Below are 22,740 nucleotides of genomic sequence, written 5' to 3'. Positions count from 1 at the left end.
CAACATGCAAAACCACGCCCCCTCCAGTCTGCAGATAAACCTCTTTCCACCAAACCGGTCCCTGGTGCCCAAAAGGTTGGGGATCGCTGTAATAAGGGATATTTAAAAATCTTGCAACTCTAAAAGGGAGTGGGGCATGGCAAATGGAAATATGAAAATCTTTGGACTCCATAGTTTTTGAAACCACAAGGCTATTTAAGAATGAATCTCTGAAGGGAAAAAAAATTGAAACGTATGGTGATATAGCTTGGACAATTATCTTGGGCAACTTTTCAAATACAAATTTAAGATAGCAAATTATTTCTAAACATAAATTGAACCTTAATTGAACGCCCACAAAACAAATTACAAAACAACACTCATTACGAACTGTAAAGAATTTCTATTTATTTAGTTAATGTATGTCAAGCAAAGCAAGTATTGTTTACTCTTAATATAAAAATAGGTATACGTCTGCAGAATAGTTGAAATTCCATTCAAATCAATGGCTACATACTCACTGATGCAAATGAAAGTCTGGGCCCTAACTATGGAAATACGTTGTTAATTCCTTTGGTAGCATCATTATAATCATGCCTTAACAATAAATATTTTAGTTTAGAAAAGGGAAGAAACATGATCCCTACTGACACCGAAACATTAAATACACCAATTGAACATCAGAATTTATACATATTTACAGCCTGCATAAATGCATTTTAAGATACACCAATTAACAATAGAGCCAAATGCAGCTACCTATAAAACTTCAGTGATTTGAGAGAATTAGTATATATAGCTGTGTATAAAATCTCAGACCAGTGGATATATATACACATTTATTATTTATACATTATATATAAAGGGCAAAATGCAGTGAAAAAAGACTGTTTCAACTCAACATCACAGTCAGATATTGGGTACCGCTTAAAGTAGTATCAAAGATTGTGATCAATATAAATGGACCATCTAATAATGTATCAACATGGAAGAGCAATGCACTATTCAAAATCCTCATTTTGTTTTATAAAATGTTGGAGCTGAATGAGAAAACCCTGACTTGGTTCTAAATCGGGATTTTAAAAAGCAGCCTTTAAAATTAAAACATTTTTGAGACGTTTAAAATGAAACCAACACCCAAAAGGAAAACACAAGTGTTTTTGTTGATAGAAAGAGATGAACAACATTTTTCTGAAACTGCCTTCTCAAAGACACTGTGGTCTAGACCACTGTATTACCAGAAATGTAAATAGCTTACTTAGCACCAATATTGGAAGTGAAAAATGGAGCTCATTTGATGATAGATACAACAGGCATCAGATACTGCAGAACAACTCATTAGAGCATAGTATAAAATGCCAATAATTTCCTTGCATTGACTTATACATTTCAACTTATTTTAATAATGTGTCCATTCCCATTTCCAACTATAGTGTATGCAAGATCTATTTTCCCTCCCTTAGAATAATCCTGTTATTAATAGGATAAAATCCATGAGTAGCAAGAAATGAGCAAGTATTCCGAACAGAAAATTTTTCTTTTTAAAAACCTGGACAGGAACTCTTTTTGATCTCTCAAAAATAGAAAAATACCATTGCCATATCCCTTTTTTGCACACTCTTATACAATGCGTATTTTACCAGTTAAGGTTAAAAAAACTCTGCACGTAAATCCTTGCTGTGACTACAGTACAGCATAATTATCAGCTTCTCCTTCATATAGGTAAACATTCAGCAATGCCAGGGAATGAGAACAGAGAGAAAAGACGGATCCAGATTTGATCAGGTCCATTTGTTTTAGGAAATCTATGAAGTTACAAATGCACTCTTTAAATTCTCCATCTTCAGATAGAGAATATTAACTTCTCTGACGTTGTGGTGTGTGTGTGTGTGTGTGTGTGTGTGTGTGTGTGTAAGTTATCCTCTCAGGTTCATAACGACTCTACTGTATAATCTCAAAAGGCAATCTTGTTAAGATTATGATCTCAAAAGGGTGTAAACCAAAATCCAAACTAACTAATCAAACTGAATTTCAAAGAAAGCACTTCAAATGTAAGGCTTCCATTAAAAAACAATTACTATGTTCCCAAAGTCTCGAAAGAACAAACAGGGGGAGTTGCATATATCAGCTTTGTTTTCAAGCTTCTCTTACAAGGGAAAAATTGAAGTGGCATTTTTATAAATAGCGAGGAGACACACACAGAATATTACAGAAGTCAGGATTGGAAAGCTTTTTTTAAAAAAAACACAACCGCAGCTCACCTAGTTTAAACAGCTATGCAGAAAAACAGTTAAGCCTGAATTAACATTTACTTTGAAATTGCTTAGTTGTCTGTTCCCTTCAGCAGAAGTATCTTTTTTAAATCAATGGAAGGACAATTTAAAAGATTACGGGTCAGCAACATCCACAATGGCTCCCAGGTTCCAACTCTGCATTTTCACAGGAGAGGCTGCTGGTGATAATTCGTTTGCTGCTGTGGAAGTGAATGAGGGGGAACTGCTGGATAGCACGGACCCTGAGGCAAACTGGATGCAGTGTTCTGGTAGGCTAGCATATCCACCGGCATGCCCATCGGCTGGGCATAAGAAACGGGACCAGCGGGCGGGAGGCAAGAATTCTGGCTCATGTAAGTAGAACCTGACACAGAATCTAGACCAGGGCTGAAATACAATAAAGACATTAGGCTCAGCGAACCCCACAAGCATAATGGAGAGATGGGGATAAAGCTGGTTAGATAAAACTTGCTAATGGGTTACCTCATGTAGGTCGGAGCGGGCTGAGAGGTTACTGAGGAATTCACGGTTGGAGGCAAAGACCTCAGTGGACCAATCTGATCGTTTCCTGGATTGTAGCTTTGAGGCATACCATGGACCACATAATTCCCACCGTGAGGATGGATGGGATAGGACTGCAAAAGGAACAGAACAGAACTGACCTTCTGAAGCACAAGGATAGTTCTAAAAAGGAAGGAGCAGTAACTCTTCCAGTAGTCATTAATACAAGAACCTAAAAAGTACATCAGTATCATGCGGACGGAGCCTATTTTTTATTACCAAAATAATCTTTCAAATCTTGCTAGGTACAGACAGATGATGACTTTCTGAAACTGATTTGAAGATGGAAGAGATGGGAAGAGGGGAAAGAACTTTCTACTACGTGAGAAGTGAAATAGTTTTATCACTGAATGAATCCATGAACCTTCAGAGCTTGCAAGAATCATCTGCAGGGGTTTAAGAAAATGATTACTCAAACAGAGGCTGGAGGGTGGCGTGACAGGGGTCATGCTTGTGGCAAAGTCGGTGCACTGTAAAGGACCCATACCTTTTCTTACTTTCCACTGAGCTATGTGGCCTGAAGCAAAATTTGCAAACAGATCACTGCATCCTGCTTTCACTATTTCAATGTCACTATAGCTTTTGTATTCTTAATTAATAGAACTGAAGCTTTGTTGTGGCTGTTTTGTGGCTACTATCTTTATCAAGGGCTTATCAGATTTACCTAGCTGTAGCATGCATGTACCCATACCCACTTTGGAAATTAAGTAATGAAAAAGGTAACTCAGTTGAGAAAATTAAGTGATGCTAGTTTCTTCTTGCTCAAACTCTGCTCATTTCTAATGCAACCTTCAATATGCCAGATAAGATTGAATATGATTTTAGCCCAAGAAGAAATGCCATTGTCCATTACAACAGATTTCAAGCAGCTTGCTTTATATTTCTGCTATACTGGAAGTAATAAGTTTACATCAGGACATTATTAAAGCTTATAAAATAAGCATAGGGCAATTTTTGTATCTCAGACCAATGTCACAGGATTATCAGAACAACATGGATGGCAAGACAATTATGTATGTTTTCCAAAATGTATTAGAATGACATAAACGTTATATAAATTAGAGTACTTCATTTAAAAAATGTACTAAATCCGATAGTCCTAAAAAGAGGACTTTTGGCCTATCATTTTATGAAGAAAATGTGAGCATATTTTCACCCTAAATGAAGATAATCTCATATGGTCAGATTATATGGCTGTTTTCGCAAAAAATATCTTTTATCAGTCCAGAATTTATAACAGAGTTAAATAAATGCTTGATTTATTAGCAATGAATGTTTTTATTATGTTTATAAGGTTTTAATAAAATGTTATTTATATCACAACTGTGGCTTTAAATGCTATATTCTGCTTTAAGAGATTTTTTTCTAAAGATAGACTTAAAACTGTTTAAATGAATGAACGAATATAGAAAGAAGAAAATACTGAAGTAATATAGAAAGCATTTTTACAGAAAATAATTGTTTTGGGATTCAACAGTGTGTAAGCTGAGATTAAAAATTATAAAAATATCTGCTCCTTTAAATGTAGATGTTCCCTTATTGTTCTTTAGTCTTCAACTGAATACAATATTACCTTGAAGTGAGAGAATATTAGATATTCATCTAATGCTCATTATTTCCCCTCACATCCTAAATACTGTCAATCATTTCAAAGAGCTCATGGAAAATATAACAGATGAATGCACTATCTTTGATGTGGCAGTTACCATAGTAACTATTCTTTTCATACTGTATTATGTAAAATCCATCTAAAATACGCAACCACTTTTTCGTTTAATTGCGCTTCTAACTTTTCTTCCCTCAAACTCCATCCCCCAGCAATTCTTTTAGGAAAAACACAAATTAAATAAATCAAAGGGGGATGTAGATGCAGAGTAGTGGTGCATGTCAAATTGTGAGATATGTTAACTCAGCACAGGAACAACTCTCAATTACAGTCTCACTGAAAGTCCATAAAGCAACTCAAAGTGCACTGATATATGAATGTGGAGATGTCATTTATGAAGGAGAGTGAGTGTTTGGGAGGATAGGGCCCAAGATTTTGCCCATTATCCCAGCAAGTCTTACATATGCCATCTGAGTCATACTGGAAAAGCAACTCTGTTCACTCATGTATTAAGTTTGGATGGAGACATGTTTAATTAAATCCTAACTGAGACTCACAAAACCCCCACTGCATACAAGGTTTTGCAATACCTTCTTTTTACGAGAACTGTTTTGAAGGGTTCTGGAGAAGACAGAACTGACAAATATCATGAAATGCTGCTTTCAACAAACAGAATTCTTTGCATTGAAGGTTCATGGAAAAGCTGCAATTGCAACACTGCTCCACACTCATTGATTCTAAGAAGTAGGATCTACATCTGTTTTAAGCATTTGCTGACCACGTTCTGCAGTAGACATTTAAAATCTTTGTGGAAATTCAAGTCCTTCATATTGCAGCGATCTGTTCTTGTGCGCATGGCAGCAACCATTATACTGTATGTGAAGGGAATCCTTCTAGTAAGTAGTAGTCAAAATAAGATACCCACCTGCACTGGAACATTGGCTGCCGTGGGTGCATACTGTGCCGTTTGTATCTTTGAGTATGTAGAATACATAGGAGCTTCATTCATTAATTTATTGTAGAGTTCCAAAGCTTCCATCACTTTCACATTTAGTTCGGACAATTCTGAATGTTTCCTATTCGAGTGAATGAAGCAGTTTCAGTTATCACCGGTCAATTGGTTTTGCTTAATTTGAGTAAAAAAAAAGCTTCCTAAGGAAGAATATTTGCAGCTCAGGGGTCAAATGAGGAATTCTCAGTACGCTCTGAGCTTGGCTGTTCTCTTGCTGACATTTCATTACCCAAGTGCTAGCATGATGATGAAATGAATGAAACATCAGCAAGGAAACAACCAAACTCAGAGAGCATCGAGCACCCCCAGTGAAACTTCAGCCTAGACATGAAAGATTCTTGGAAATAAATTATTAACTCCTAAATATGTCACATGCCAGTCTGCATATGACATGCGACACTTAGTCCTTTGGGCTTAGTTTTCACAATTATTACACTATGTAGGATATCTGAATTTTCGAAGCTGTTTGATGACCCATCTTATTTTTTGCTCATATTCTGTACTATTTAAATATAAATTGCATTTTTTTTTACTTGTAAGCATTACACAACTGCCTTACCTATCAATTTCTTCTAGCTTTTCATCTATCATGGGACCCATCTGTTGACAGACATCTATGAACAGTAAAATACAAACATCTGATCAGTTAATTGCTCATAAATAAAAGGTGAATGCAATGCATGGATAATCGGCCTAGCATGCAAAAAGAAAAGAGAATTTCACCTGCCTTCCAGGCTTGAGTTAGCAAATGAAAAACATGAAAACGACAATAGCTCTGAATTACGATTTTTAAAAAAAATCATATTTAGCAGTAGTGATACCTTCTAAATCCAGAAGTTCAGGAGAATCAGATTTAGGATCTGTTGGATCTATGCTCTGAAGTAACTGCAGTGTCTTATCCATCTTATTCTGGAAGATGGAGAAATATATATTTAGAAAGATATTCAAATTGTGAGTTCAAATTCTCAAAACCCAGTACCAACTTCATTTTGTGACAAGGGGACATGGTAGCTTCTTCAAAGAAAAAGCTGCCTAAAATGTATTATGCTGGTGGAAAGCCAAGGCATACCTCATCAATGTACACTGGCTCTGGCTCAGGTTTTGTAATTTCAGTAGTGTCTTCAGAAGCATCCTTGTCTATAGGCACTGCGTAAAGACCATGACAACGTTAGTCTTCCTCCAAATCTAGCTTCTCAGCATACAATCAATTTTTGTCAATATAACCCATGTTCAGATTTGAAGACAGATCTAACAACTCGAATTATTAACAATTTAGATTACTGCGTACAAACAAACAGCAAGAAGAGCAAACTTTGGAAATGGAGCTTTTTAGTTAAGACAGCTAATACAAAAGGGATCGTGTTCAGTACTTGTTTAAATGTTTTTAATCTAGTTTGGGTATCTTTGTAAAGTAGCGTGTGGCAAGAAACCCTAGGGGTTCCAGAGGCAAAAAAACACTTTTGGGTAGCATACATTATGCAACACAGGGTAAAGTTAGAGACTGAAATAAATATCAGGATAAAGATCATATAAAGGCTGGAAGGCATTTCATAGTTTAATAACCCTGATGCTTGAGATGTTTGGGTTAATAACCTAATCAATCCATGGATATTCAATACATGTTTTGGTAGTTTGGGATATTTTTCATTAACCCAAATGGCTGGAAATCCCTGGTGAAGAATATATAAACACAGAGAAAATAAGTTTTAAATTCTGTTTGTGTGATTTCAAAATATTTCTTCTAAAATATAAAAGCACTTTGTCTCTAAATGCATAATTCAGAGCAAATTACTCTTCAAATCATGATTATAGCAGTGTCTGACTCATGATATTAGAATACTTTTGTCTGGCAACAGTAAAAACACTAGATCATGAACATGACATTTAAGAATAAACTTTCGTCATGAATACAATTTGTATCATCTCCATATGCAGCTCCAGAACAATACACCATTAACAGACATGAGACAAATTACTTCTCAGCAAGTGCAAGACCTTCTGATTATTGAACATTAAGTAACAGTGAGTTAACAATTAGAACAGGAGTGGGCATTACAAGGCAGAAAACCATCCAGCATTCTTAGCAGCTTTGGACAAATCATTCAGTTTTTTTAGTAGTTTCCTGAACAAGAATGGGATGATATTACATATATGATACCTGAAAATCAAATTTCTGTTAAATTTACCTGTCTCAGGCTCATCATTTAAATTAGGGGTCACAAAGTTAGAAGGGAATAATCCTATTCCTCTGTGATGTTCTCCTTTCCACCAATTGGCATCACTGCACAATTTAAAAAAAAAGGATATTTTAACACACATATGAAAAGAAAAACCTGTTGTTAAGATTTTTGTTCTTCCACCCTCAGCATAAAATCATTGATCACCCGGCTGCCTTTGTGCTTAAGGTGGAACTAGAATGCACAGTCTACTGGTTTCTAACCTAGTGTATCACTACTTCACCAAAATGGCTGTCATTTCATTTTTACAAGATTAAAAAAAGGATGCATGTCATCTTCTCAATTTAATGTATTCAATATATGCTGGGACTGTAATTCCAAGGATTCTGAGAGTTATAATTCCAATTCATCTAGAGGACACAAGGGTGGGGAAAGTTATGGCTATAAAGATGTCGATGAGAAGCTATCCATTAGGAAATACAAACTAATGAGAAAGAGCTCTTAGCAATGCCTATTTTTTTTCTCTTTGAAACTTCATCTGGCTCAGAAAGACCCAATTCATCCAAAACAATTAAGGGCAATAATTTTCTAAATAGACTTTGGAAGTGGGATAGAGTTATAGCAATTACAATAGTTTTTAATCTTGGGCCTTTTATCTTTATTACAAGGTGTAGGTCACGATTTAAATGCACAAACAGTACCAACTATACATGAACAAGAGTGCTTCCTATACCCTTTTTAAAAAATTGATAACGTTTTACAGACAAGGCAAATTAAAAAATAATCATTTTGAAAGACTAAAATTTAAGCTGGATTTTCATTTTAACAAAAATTTCATAAAAATAATGCTCAAGGATATACTGATCAGCATACTTTCTATTCTATTTGCTAATAGTTAAAATAAGTTAAAAATCAGAATAGTAACCTCTCTCTAAAAGTTCAAAGGCAAAAAGTTCAATTAATAGGGAATATGAGCTGGTGGAATAATATAATTGCAAAAGCTGCTGATAATTGTTCTGAACCTCTGGCAAAAATATTCTCCAAGCAGCCATAAACAATAATTAAATTGCAATGTCTTCGGTCTCTAATAACTTTACAAATACATCAACTTGACTGTCATCAGGTTGGTTCTAAGATCATTATTCTATTTTTCCGTAAAAGTTATTCTGGAAAAAAAGGCCTAACAAAATAATTTTATATGGTATATCCTAACTAACAATGAAGCCACATCTGAGTGCTGAAGAATCTGCACTGACTTTATACTCAAATAAGGAGAGTGCATTTTTACTGAAAATGATGGTTATGGAAATTTTCTGAATAGTAAATAAATTGTAGTTTATTGAACTGAATCAACCTTGTTCATAAAAAAGTTTGGAAATAATCACTGAGGCAGTTGTTCAAAGTGCAGGTAGCATATTAAAAGACATATTTAACTGCAATGAATCCCTATCTGAATACAAATAATAAAAATACAAACATACCTGTCATCCAAAACAACAATAATATCGCCACTCTTAAAGGTAAGTTCATTATCCTCGACTGCCTCAAAATCATACAAGGCTCGCACTTTTCTTGAGAGCTTTTGATGGCTATGCTGAACGTCTACAGATGGGTATAAAGATTTTGTCTCGGTTTGCTGCTGCTGCTTCTGTTCTTGCAAAGATAATTCAATAGCTACAAATTTGAAGAACAGAAGCACATTTTATGCCAGTTAAAATTATGTGAATTACTTGCGTGGCATGATGTAGCACAAAGCTTTTTAAAATGTTTCAAGTTAAGTGTCTTTTCATTTGATTTTAGCTTAGGGCATCAAAAATATGCAAAGATGCTCATTCAGAACTTTGTACAAGTAGTCCTCGACTTACAACAGTTCATTTAGTGACTGTTCAAAGTTACAACATTGACAAGGTGACTTATGACTGTTTTTCACACTTACGACTGTTGCAGCATCCCCATGGTCATGTGATCAAAATTCAGATGCTTGGCAACAGGCTCATATTTATGACAGTTGCAGTTTCCCAAGGTCACGTGATCGACTTTCTGGCAAGCAAAGTCAACGGGGAAGCCAGATTCACTTAACAATCACATTAGTAACTTAACAACCGTAATGATTCACTTAACAACTGTGGCAAGAAAGATCTAAAATAGGGGAAAGTTAACAAATGTTTCACTTAGAAACATACATTTTGGACTCAATTGTGGTCATAACTCGAGGACTATCAGTACATATAGCCAATTCTGGATGAATTGATCTGTGAATGGAGGTACATCCCAATGCTGAGATTAGAAAATAATTGGGACATTCCAAAAACTCTACTTGTAAACATGCTCCAAAAAACCTAAGAAAGCTGTCGTGCAGTTTTCTTAGTTTTAGTTTAGCAAGCTATGTGAATACAGCCATGTCTTTTACTCAATAAACCAGTTAAACTTAGCATGATGACTGAATCTAGCCACTCAGTACATCCAAGCTCTGTTGACTGTGGGAAACAAGATGGTAATTTCTCAAAATGCTTCACAGTTATCACCACTATTATAAATTGAAAATTGAAGCTGTCCAGGCAAGAAGTGAGTTGTTACAGTATAACTAGGAGGAGGAAGACAAAACAGGTTGCAGCCTTGTATATAGTTATAACAAGTTGTTATAATTTTATATACAAATTCACCACCTTAAAGTACTGTAGTAAAATACAGACGTTCGTATAGTAACTATTAAATAAGGCATAGGTTAACCATCTCCTGTAAACTGCTTAGAGACTGACTGAACCTGTTTATTATATGGTCCCATCCAAATATATATGGACATTCTTCCAAAAGCAGGATTTGAACAAAATCGCCATGGCAGTCTGACTGATTTAAGTGTCATCATGTTGGTGTGAATTCTCAGTGACCAGAGTCACACACAGCTATTAATAGCATGATTAAATCACACATAGTTCTTAGAGCATTAATGCTGCTAATTAATAGGGTCAATATGACTGAAATTTTCTGTGATGAGAGTTTCTAGCTTATGAATTGTGAACAAACCAAAAAGATGAAAAGATTCAAAACCAGGCAACAACAAGAAACTCAATCAATACACAAAGCGTAAGCCAAAAATTCTTTAAAAACGGGTTTGAGGAAATCCATATACAATTTATATTGTGTAAATGAAATCAAATCCAACTCAAATAATTATACTTATTATTTGTTAGCTAGGGTTATGAGCATCTAGTAACTCCAAACATGTGCAAAATATTTAAAAATAGCAGAATCAGAAACTGGCAAGTTGTAATATAAAATGGTAATACTTTTGGAAAATTGTTTTAAGAAATGGCAAACATCCTTAGAATTCCAAGCAGATCAAAAGCATTTTAAAAATGCATTTGCTGAGATATACATCTGTTTCCTTTATAGCTTCCTTGCTTCCTTCACAAAGTTTAAAAAAATACAATTGTTCAAACTTTCCTTTGCTACTACTGGCCATATAGCAAAGATTCAAGTTGAATTTGTATTCAACTGAGAATGTCACACATTTTAACCATCAAGCATGTTCCCAAGTACAAACTTAGAAACATGTAAAATATTGTTATCACTCAAGAACTGATGACTAAAGTTTTACCTTTAGCTATATCTTCTTCTTCTTTGTTTTTGCCTGATGATGCACCATTCTTGGCAGCAGCTGAGGGACTCTGTAAATATACTTGCAATATAAACATGCTGCTTCAAGTGGGAAAAGTTCTATATTTGCCTGCACTTTGAAAACAATACTGCTATTATTTTAGCTTACCTTGTGGTAAGTATTTTTTTTAATTGTTGAAAGTCAGAAAACATAGGAATCATACCCAACAGGTGCTTAGAGAAGTTATCATTTTGGGGAATGAACCAAAGTCACATATTGACTATTAATAATAACAGCAATAGCACTTAAGACTTATCTATCACTCCATAGTATTTTACAGCACGCTCTGACCAGTTTACAACGTCAGCCTATTGCCCACAACAATCTGGATCCTCATTTTACCAACCTCAGAAGGATGGAAGGAAGCTGAGTCAACCTTGAGCTGGTCATGAAACAAAAACAAATCGAGTAATAGGCTGAGCTGGTCCTGGAGAAAGACTGCTGCCTATTAGATTAAGTCATTTTCTCACAGCAAATGGCTGTGGATACTTGCCAGGTCCATTCAAACAACCCAAATATGGATAGACCATATGTCCTTGTTTTTAAAGCTGCGGTATACCTGCTCTTATACATTTGGATTTGGTACAGAACACCTCCTTGTCTAAGCAACACAAATATTATAAGCATTTTAGTGCTTCATTTGATACAACTGCGTTTTAGATCTGAAAACTGTTTCTGTGCATTTTCAAAAGCAGGATTAATATTCTATAGTAATCATTCTCACTTCAACAGAGAGTATAATCCAACTCTGCAAAGACTCCAATCAATGTTAAAAGTGTTTATGAAGCAAATAATCTTACATACATATTGTGTATATTATATAGTAGGCATAATAATGTATTATGAGCGCCTACTCATCCCAAGGCCCGTTTGCCCTGTGCACCACAGAGCATCTCTCAGCTCTGTAGTACCTGTGTGGGGAGTGCTTGTGGAAAAATTTGTATTGGTGGATGCCATTAAAATGTGGATAACTGAATGTGGATAGAGGTCACATTCAAAAGTTAAATTTAGTCATTCTCCTGTTAGCACTAAAACCCCAAACTTTTGTAGGCATAAATGAATTCTAACCTCTTACCTGTGTCCCAGCTGTAGGAAACACAACCCCTTCTTCCTTAAGAGATTTAATGGTGGCTGATATTAAGCTGAACTGGGGGTCCTTCTGAAATTCTTCTGACCATTCTACCATTAAAGCTTTTAATTTGTCACATACTTTAGGGTGTGCCTAAAAAAGGAAAGCACAATAGGCGGAAGCAAAATTAGCTTCAAATAATTGACAAAACAAACTGCCAAAAAAGTTGATTGTCCAAAGAAAACCTACAATCTGACATGTTTAACAGAAAATTTTTTAAAAAATGATATTAGAGATAGCTGACCATTGTATGATGACATGTATTTTAACACAGAGATTAAAAGACTTAGCTTCACAATATAAAAACCAATGAGAGCTAATGTAATGTAGTGATTAAAGAGTTGAACTAGCATTAGAGAGGCCCATGTTCAAGTCCATCTTCAGCCACAGGAAAATGGATCTGGTCCCTTTGCTCTCTTTTTTGCCCAACTTGCCCCATAAAATTAATGTTGTGGGGAAATATTGGAAGAAGCTCCTGTGTATGCTGCCCGGAGCTCTTGAAGAAAAGGCAGGACGTAAACATGAATACAGAAATAAATAAAGCTCTTGGTAGGCCTATATAAAGGAACTGCCCACCAACTTGGCAGCCAGTTCCTAGGCTCCAGAAATAGCCAGTCTATCTCAGGTTGGCTCCAGGAAGAGACTGTTCCTACCTGTTCTCAGTTCAGATGCATGAACTGGGTAACCTCATGCTTCAGCACAAATAGTTTTTTTTAAAAAAATTCTCCTTCCTCTTTTCAGCAATCTGGACCCAAACAATAACTTGACATTTCAAGTTATTCAGAGTCTTTTTTACAGATAATACAATTCAGCTGTTAATATAAGCCACATCCCCCACATGGCCATACTGACTTATCAGCAGTAAGTCTCTAGAAAGAACTAATTGGAGAGGAAGGAATTGAGAGGCTGCAGGTTTCTGGGAAGCCCCTTCAGGTCATAGCAACTCCACAATCTCCCAAGTGACACCATAAGGCATGCTATATTTGAGGACAAGGAGTGATGTGAGTAGCTCTGGATCTAACCAACTGTTTAGTTCCAACACCTGTGTACGATTCTTGAAACAGCCAACAAACCTTAGTGAGTGCAGATTGAGACCCAGCATTGCCCTGCTTAGCCCTATCTTTTTGGCTGACCTTCTGCAGTCTAAATGTTGACAAATGTTGTCTCTAAACAGTCCATAATCTCTTCCCACCTCACTAAATGACTCTGGGTTCTGTTTTTATCTATAGCTGTTCTTTGACTTTTTTCCATTGCTAAGCAAGGCAGTAAAGTGAGCCATGCCTCATTTTACAACCTTTCTCACCATGGTATTAAGTAAATCACTACAATTAAATAAACTTTGTGGCTCATAAGTGAATCCGACTTTCCCCATTGACAGTACTATCCTAAACACGGATGATGTATCTGCGTCACTTTCATAATTCACTGTTCAAATGATTATGACATGTTCCTGCTGTTTTAACTGTAACACAGCATAGGAGAATATTCGACCTTTCTTTGCAATCTGTTGTTCCTCTGCGGAAGCTGTCAGTTCAGATACTGCAAAAATCAAATGTTCTTTGTAGTAGTCATGATTAAAGCAAATCTCCTGAGTATAACACCATAATTTTGTACAGCTTTACCTTCTCTATATCAACACCATATTGTTTCTTTATTTCATTTCTATATTCTAAGTTAATATTAGAAATGCAAAACATAAGTGCAGTGAAACAATCAGTACATTTTATTTATTTTCTATAAATATGACACATCTAAAAACCTCACCTTGTTTATTATGACACGCACTTCACTGGCAAAGTCACGCGAGCAGATTTCTAAGTGAAAAATTTTTCCACAATTTGATACACAGGCTCCTAACAGCTAACAAAATGAAAATAGAATTGAATAAATGAGACCATTCACAATAAATTGCAAAAAGCTGCCCATATAAACAATTATAAAGATATTAATCCTAATCAATCCCTCTCCACTAGAGCCGGATAGGAATAAAACAGGCCAGTAATACAGAGAAATAAATAAGATAAATATTATTTTAGTCATCAATATCAATAGTTTAATTTTTTTTTAAAGTTCACAAGGATTGTTTTATTAAGAACATAATAAGTTTCACCCTTGAATAAATTAAGTGCATACTTACAGTTAGTGCCTGCAGTGCAACATGGGGTACTTTATGATTTACTCTCTTTAAAATGGCTTTGAGGCAGTCTTTTGCTCTAGATAAAATAATATCTGTGTCAGTCTCTTATTTTAGTAACTTAAAAGAGAACAAAAAGTCCCAGAAAGAAGACATTGAAGAAAGAGCTTTGGGGCATCATTTTATTATTAGTGACACAAAAGATCCACTTCTAATACTTCAACCTCAAAACCCAATCATATCCTGCAAAGCAAGCCACAGTTCAATAGACCTCTCTCTAAGAGAATATGTCCAGGATAAAATAGGTAGCTTTCAATTATTTAAGTATTTCAACGCTTCAGCTTGAATCATGGTTTATTAAGGCCATTTTTCAGTTTCTGATTTGGTCAGGGTTCCCACATCAGTTTGTTCAATAATTGAATTGTAACTGAATTCACATATAAACCAAGGCATAAACAATAGTTTAAAAAACGCAACAGCTGCTATAACAAGACAATTGATGTGGCTCCAATATCTACTGTAGAGTGTCATGGAAATGGTTCTGATGAAGGAGTGTAGCAGCCAGCAAAATACGAGCTCAGTCTGGGGAAACAAGATAGTGCAAAAAAAGAAAATTAAAGTTGCCACTCTAGAAGGGGCGGAGAGGGAGGGAGGAGTAACACTGCTGCTGGTAGCTGTCAAGAAGGACAGCTTTCCTTAACTAGCCTATCCTAAAAGACTAACAGTAATGCAGGGAATGGCAGCAGAATCATACCTGCTGTCTCAGCACTGATTGAATGCATGTGTACAGAGTATAGTAACAGGTTCTATGTGCCTAGGGATTCACAAATGGCTGAGTTCTAATTTTTTTACTGGGTCCATATGAACATAGACATTATAGCAGCAATCAACAAGAGGCAAACCTGTCACCTTCCTACATGTTGATATAAAAGGTAATGTGAAAGGGCCTAATCACCTGGAAATGTTTCATGTGTCTAGTTTAGACAGCAATAGCCTATAGAACCACACACAAACACAATTACGAGCAAAACAGTCCTGGCATGCTAATTACTACTTGAAATACTTTTTTATTATTCAAATAAAAGCAGTCGCTGGTGTCTTTCAACCATCCATAGTTTACTATTTTTAGTCCAGTCTAACTTCGAGCATTTCATGAGCCTTTTTAAAAAAAAACAGAAAAACTGCTTAACAGTGGAAATTAATAACAACCAGTTTCTGAGAATAGAACTAATGATTGCCAGAAAAGTTTGCTGTTTTTATTTATGTTCCCCTTAGGACTGACTGGTTGTCCTTCTTCATAACACATACGAAAGCTACTTTCTGTTCTGGACATCTTCTAACGTGACCTAGTTTTAAGGTACACATTTTGATTTGATATAAAGTGGATCTACTTCTCCCCACAACCTTTTAAACAAGATAATATAGCATAATCACTCTGTGTCTGGGAGTATATGTGTTGGTATGTATATGAATGTTTGTAAGTAAGCACATATATAAATATGCATATAAGTTTAAAATGACAGATCTAGGCAGAAGGCACAAATTAATCAGAGTATTTACAAAATGACATTCAAGATGCTGGTGGGTCTTACCCATTAGGAGTGCTTCCAACCTTGTCACAAATATCCATAATAACTGCCCAATCTTCAACAGTGTTGCACTCATTTGTAGCCTTTTCTGTGGACAAAAATAACACAAAAATCAACAGCCTTTCAGGCAGGATACAAGCATCTTCTGTCCGAAATGTTTGCTAACTCAAAAAGTACTTTCACTATCCTGCTAGAATCCTAAATTTACAAGCAAGGTTGTTGTGCATTCTGACTATGTTTAAAATTGGACAGATTTACTTCAGTGCAGTGGAAAAATAATCCCAACATTACTATTCATTCAAATGAATAGTAAGCTATAACAGATTGGAGTCTGAAAAAAAACATGTTTTCTTCATATTGAAGAAATATGAATGTTCAAATTTTACCTCTTAGAAGTCTACAAATGTTTAATAACTGTCTTATTTTTTTTCTCAATCTGACAATTGATTTATGTGGCATCGACAGATTGAAGTATGAACATATACCAGCATTCATTCTCACATAGGAAATTAAAGATAAGCACAATATTTCCACTTTGTGAATACAGTACACTATCAAGTGACAAAGCAAGTTATTCATATTATCAACATTAGTTGTATTTGGGGGTGTATTAGCATAAAAAAATTCAAAATATATTTATCAGGCTAAGTATAACAGCAAAGAAAGATTTACATCAACTCATTTTAAGTAGTATTTTGTAGATTGAAAGCAAGCAAGTCACTGAAACAAATAAGTTAACACATGAGCCTTTTATAATGGTGACTAAAAAAGCGGCTCATGTAAAAAAATCAAAGTCCATTTACACTGAACTTCATATATATCAGCTTTATCTTACCAAGCTGAATTGATCCATTCTCCAATCCATTCTCACATTTTGTAAAACAACTTTCCCCAACTCAATGCCCTTCAGATGTACTGAACTTCATTCACTCCTTAGTAATAAAGATCAAGTGAAAATATCCATTTCAGAAAGATCAAAATTACCGAGTGAGCAAATAGGGAAAGCAAACAAAAAATTGGTGACAAAGTCCACTGGATGGTTCCTCTTAAAAGCCAATGGCAGGGACAATTCGTCGAATGTTCCGTATGGCTATTTTGTGGAATATAACTGAGAATCTTAACGAGATTTTTTTCCACTCCCTCCCTGTTTATCTGAGGAACGCGTAGACGAAGAGAATTGCTCTCACGACTTGTTGAGGACATGTGTGCTTTCCTCCCTGGAGAAGACAAGAACTACACATGCAGCAGGTCTAAGTCGATTGCTTTCCTGGAAGAAAAGCGAATAAGTGCAGAAGTGAACCTGTCCATTCCCCAATTTATCAGGGAAGATGAGGAATTCTTGATCAAATACAGAAGTGCTTATAGAGGGATAATAGCACCAAGAAGCCTGTAGAAAACCAAACAAAGCCAGGCTGAGAAAATGGAAGAATTTGGTACGAAAAACAAACACTAGCCAAGATAAGTCTTTTTCTTTGGAGCTTCAGAATATATTCCAGAGCTTTTCAATTTATATTGGAGGAGTTACTACAAGCTTCAGGGTGTTTTATACAGTGTGAGCTTCTTTCTGGGATTCACATTCAAGTTGTAATGAAAGAGTGTTTGAATCCAACAGGACAGTACCAGTAGAAGTGACTGGGGCTTTTGTCTTGTGACCTGGGATCATTTTGAACCTGTGAAGGGCTTTGAACCCCTGGGGGCTTTCTTTAGAGTCACTTCCATCATATCCTGCTTTGATGAATAGTAGACGCCTCTTATGAGGTGGCAGAAAGTTGCAGTCAAGTGATAAACAATGCTTCTTTCTTTGAGGGGGCTGTTATATCACTTCTGTTTTATTTGTTCCGGAACATTTCAGATCTGCCTACAATTCAGCTCTTTCTGGGGGCAAGTGTAAGGAGAATAGCTCTCAGCTCCACTGAGACCTAAAGGTAGGGGATTATTTGGATTTACAGACCCAAATCCCAATTTCTCAATAGGTTGCCCATAAGCATGACTAATGTGCAACCTATTGAGAAATTGGGAAATACAAACACGGTCCTTCTTGATCTGTCATTGGACTTTAGTACGATTGTGGGAGCCCTTATCTTGCAATAGTTGCCTTCCTTCCTGAAGGGCCAGTTTCAAATGTGATGGAAGGACAACCTTAGTCTAGGAAGTGGATAAGGGCTCTGCTTTCTTCTACTTCTCTTTAACATATATTGAAACTGCTGGGGAGGAGAGAGGTAATAGGTCTGCAAGGAGTTAATTAAGAATAAGTCTGTTATTTGTCTCAGATGTTTTGCAACCTTGGTATCTTCCTGTGAGAAGGTCTGAACTTTTATTGAGTTTGGTGTAGTGGTTATGGTAATGGTTGAGAAACCAAGAGGCTGTGAGTTTTAGGCGTCCCTGGGCATCAAAGCCAGCTAAGTGACTTTGGGCCAGTTACTCTCTCAGTGTAACCCACCTCACAATATTGTTGTTGTGGGGAAATAGGAGGCACAGAGTATTACATATGTACACTGCCTTGAGTTGACCTATATATAGCTGACCTATATAAAGGACAAGGGTAATGGAATGGGTAAATAATCTTGAGGAAATGCTGCCCAGGAAACAATCAGACAAAAGAGGCAGGAGCTCTCAGTGGTATAATAGTCAGATTAAGAAACTTAGAAAGAACCCAACCTAATGGATGAAGCCATTAAAACTGGGGTGGGACTTTTGTACTTTCAGATTTGCAAAATTGTGTTAATGTAGTCTTACAATAAAGTAGATTTAGCTCATCTAGTCATGGAAGTCTGGTTTATCCAGGAGAACTGACAGCAGATTAAAAATACAACAATAACTTTACCATAGTTACTTCTCTGTGCCAATTGTTGACATTTTATGTATTCTATTTTTTAACTTTATGTATATTTGGGCTTTTGTCTCTTTTGCTTTTTTTACAGGTGTAATTTTATCATATTCTTAACCATGTAGTCCTTAAGACTGGATGGCATTTAAAAAATAGCATACATATACAAGGCTCCCACTACTTGATGTCTACTAACCATTATCCCTCATCACTAATCCATATGGGAATAAATGATACAATCTTGAAGATACTGTATGGTAAAGCTTCAAGAAGATGATGCTGAGGATACAAGTGATATTTTATTCACTCCAAGAAAACAGAGAAGAATACTGGAAGCAAACAAGTGGCATGCATATCGTACCATAGGGAATGGTTTGATCGTGAAACACATTTCCAAGATGAGGGCCTCTTGGCAAGTAGTAGGGTACAACACAGAAGAACTAAGAAAAATATATTTAGGAAGCACCTTGCAAATCTGTTCAGGAAGAGAAGCAATAGTGGATTTAAATTATAAGGAAGATTTGAGGTGAACATCAGGAAGGTCTTAGTAGACCCTTCTTCGTGCTGTATGGGTGGTCATTTGCTAAAGATGCTATAATAGTAGATTTCTGCAGGGGGCTAGATCTCTATAAGAACCTTTGTAAATTTTATCTTTGACTTTTTGATTAAAATGTCTACTTTTAAAACATTTATTTTGACAAAACATGCAAGAGCACTTCTAAAGATATATAAGGTGCATTGTGCTAGAATTAAATATATTATAAACATTTATAGATATAAAAAAGTTTAACATTTGACTCTATACTCTCTCTTGATGAAATATTTAAAAATATGATTTGTACATCTTGAAATTAAAAACATCTTGTCACCATAAATTAAAACAGCAGTTAAACAATTTACATCAATAAAATCTGAGGAAGTATGCACAGGATTGCAATTTTCATCAACAAAACATTACCATTTTCAGAATTTAAGTTCTCATGAGAAAAAAAATGGTTCTGATAGTAAATGTTTTCTCATTAATAAAAGGTTAGTCATAGTATATAAATCTGAGTAGGGACTTGTGTTAAGTTTCTGGAAGCTTCAGCTAACATAAACATAATTGCTTCTGACAGAAACTTAATATAAAGCCCGTAAATTTTTATTAAATTGCAGCTAATTTCCCAGCTACTCAATTTAAAATCTCTTTTGAATGCTTATACAATCTAACATCTGCACACATTGAAGAATAATCTTCCAATATTCTAGGCTCTAAGCCAGTTTTTCTCAACTACAATTCCGCAAGAGGTCGCTAGTGGTTCCATGAGAGATTGTGATTGAAAAATCTAATCATTTTTTTGATGTTATACACAGTGCGAGGCTAGCATCCACACTGATGGGATTTTTTACATGCCAGGATTCAGTATTGCCTTGCTACTTGTGGAAAAACATGGATAGGGCAGAAATGAATTTCATTGTGCAGTTTTTGTGCATGTGTGTGCATGTGATTTTTTTTTTAATGCATTTCTTATGGAGGAACCTAAACATTATTTTAAGGCTTCTTGCAGGGTAAAAATATATGCAAATATATTTGCAAATTCAGCCACTGTAATTTGTAATAATAGCTCCTTCTTGGGGGCTTTCAGTGTGAGGCTAAACCAAAGGCAATATTAAGCCACATTACAACTTAATATTATATGTCAGTTATGTGTCTCTGTTCTTTTCCCATGAGGAACATTCACCCCTAGAGGCAAACACTGGCAAGTCAACTTTCTCAGCTGTAATACTAAAATATCAATCTACTGTATCTTCTGAAGAAAAATGTTTTCTTGGTTATGTCTTTTTTGGATAACTCAAAGATGACTTTTAATTTTTGCAAGTATTTTGTGTTGATTTTTCTGAACATTCTTGTACAATTTTTAAAAGCTTTAATTGTTTTAATGACATTTAAAAAAAATTGATCAAGTATTTTTAGAGATAAAAAATATATTTCTTGAAAAATTCATGACAATAATGTACAGTACAAATAAGACTCAAATCTTCAAGCACATAATTTATTAAGCCTTATATACTTATAAATATAAAATATTGTAAACCCAACTGAGTTTTAACAGGATATTTCCCTCACCCATCAGAAATGTCATCCTGCAACATGCAGATGACTTACAGCTGTACTATCACAAATAAGAAAAGTGTCTTGTCATCTCTACTGCTGTTCTTACTAACCCCCCTTCAGTAATACACAGCTTTAAATAATTTGAAAAATCATGAATTATTTCACTTTTAGATCCAGTTCTCATGAATTCAACTAAGCAAGAGAAGCTGAAATAAAGGTATAAAACAGCAAAGAGGGTAAACAAATCTAAGAAGTTAAACTTCAGTACCTGGAAATCTTGTATCATTAGGTTTTGGAAGAAAGATCTTTGTTTTTGAGGTTTAACCAAGCAACAGCTCTATATAGATTTCACTATATAGTGAAATCAAGACAGCAATCAATTAAGACCCTTTAAGAACTTAACTTCTATTCCTACCAAACAAAACTGGTCTTTGAATCGTCAACATAACTGGCCACCTCTCCTAATTCCAGTTGTATGGTTATATTTTAAAGACCATTTCCTGCCTTATAAACCTGTGCTGACCAAAAAAAAATCACCAAAGGGTGTTAAGTTGTTGGGAATGAAAATTAAATTCCTTTCTATGAAACCATCGTTTAATGAAATGCAGCCATTCCTTCTCTTATTAACATTAAAAAAAGCTCACTGTACTTAGTTCTCTGTGTGCGTATGTATATGTGTGTGTGTGTATAGATAGATAGATAGATAGATATAGATATATAGATATATAGATTTATATATATATATTTATTGTGTGTGTGTGTGTGTGTGTGTGTGTGTGTGTATACATACACACACACAATCAAAAGTTGACTTCTTTTGATATTAAATCACTTGGCTTTAGTTTCTGAATTTTCCTTCCCCTCACTTTAAAAAGTGTCCGTAATTCTGGCAATATGACTGTGAATAATACAGATTGGGTGGGCCTGTGGATTCCCGCCCCCAACCCCCAGCCGATTGCCTTTTAAACAATAGACCAGATTATAATTAAACCCTTAAATTTAATCTCGGACAAATCGTTTGCTCTCAGGTTTGACCTGGCGAAGAGGACGAGAATCAGGTTTGCCCAGCCGGAGGAGAGTATTTCGCAAAATCACTGGAGGCTCTTAAGGAAAAGAAGGGGAGGGGAGACAAGCCCATATTATTCCCTCCAGGTATCGGGGGCCTCTTGCGCCACTTCGTCTCCCGCAAAGGGGGCCTCAACCTCAGATCCTCACGGGACGACCTCCTTGTCGAGAGGACAGTCTTGGGACGGGACTGAGAAGCAGACCCCTCCCCACCTCGGGCCCGTCTTCGGCGGAGGGAAATGGGGTGAGCGAGGCGGGGGGGGAAGAACCGGCCCGAGGCCGTGCCCGGAGCCTTTAATGCGGCTGCCGCTGCTGTTCTTCTGCCAGGCAGAAAAATCCCGTTCCACTCACCCACATCCTGCTCGAAGGGGTTGGGGGCGAAGAGAGGCATGACAACGTTGGCGGCGGCGGCAGCGGCGGCAGCAGCAGCAACACGAACGTTAACGGCTACACCCCGAGGCGGCAGGAATGGGGGGGGGGGTGTCAACCTGGCGCGGTCCGGTTCGGCAGCCGTCCCACCTCAGGACGCGACTCACTTCGCAGCAGTCCCCGCCCTCGACGCGGCCACGCCCCTTCTCTCCTCCACTTCCTCTTCCGACATCGCGAAGGACCCCGGCGCGCCCTCTCTGTCTTCC

At 36.2% G+C, this 22,740-nt stretch overlaps 1 protein-coding gene across 4 annotated transcripts; it reads right to left on the bottom strand.

Annotated features, from left to right (window-relative positions):
- Positions 1-367: 367 nt before the first annotated feature.
- STAM2 (signal transducing adaptor molecule 2) lies at positions 368-22,707 on the bottom strand. 4 transcript variants are annotated; one of them, XM_026697224.2, is made up of 14 exons: positions 22,457-22,707; positions 16,122-16,206; positions 14,533-14,608; positions 14,160-14,255; positions 12,342-12,488; positions 11,207-11,276; positions 9,090-9,210; positions 7,618-7,712; positions 6,501-6,577; positions 6,253-6,340; positions 5,991-6,045; positions 5,345-5,495; positions 2,736-2,887; positions 368-2,639 (listed from the first exon to the last, which is right to left on the bottom strand). In XM_026697224.2, exons 1-14 carry the CDS (start codon positions 22,494-22,496, stop codon positions 2,417-2,419), a joined length of 1,476 nt encoding a protein of 491 aa, XP_026553009.1. In that variant the 5' UTR covers positions 22,497-22,707; the 3' UTR covers positions 368-2,416. The 4 variants fall into 4 exon arrangements, with proteins under 4 accessions (XP_026553009.1, XP_026553008.1, XP_087776337.1 ...); XM_026697223.2 differs by having other exon boundaries at positions 9,090-9,282; positions 22,457-22,683; XM_087920211.1 differs by lacking the exon at positions 22,457-22,707 and adding an exon at positions 16,954-17,185 and having other exon boundaries at positions 9,090-9,282.
- Between the last annotated feature and the right edge of the window lie 33 nt (positions 22,708-22,740).

Source organism: Pseudonaja textilis, chromosome 1, assembly GCF_049901715.1.
Source record: "Pseudonaja textilis isolate UNSWEBS1 chromosome 1, rPseTex1.2, whole genome shotgun sequence".
Lineage (NCBI taxonomy): Eukaryota > Metazoa > Chordata > Lepidosauria > Squamata > Elapidae > Pseudonaja > Pseudonaja textilis.
The sequence above is the reverse complement of the archived record's forward strand: the minus strand, read 5'-3'. Positions and strand labels throughout refer to the sequence as shown.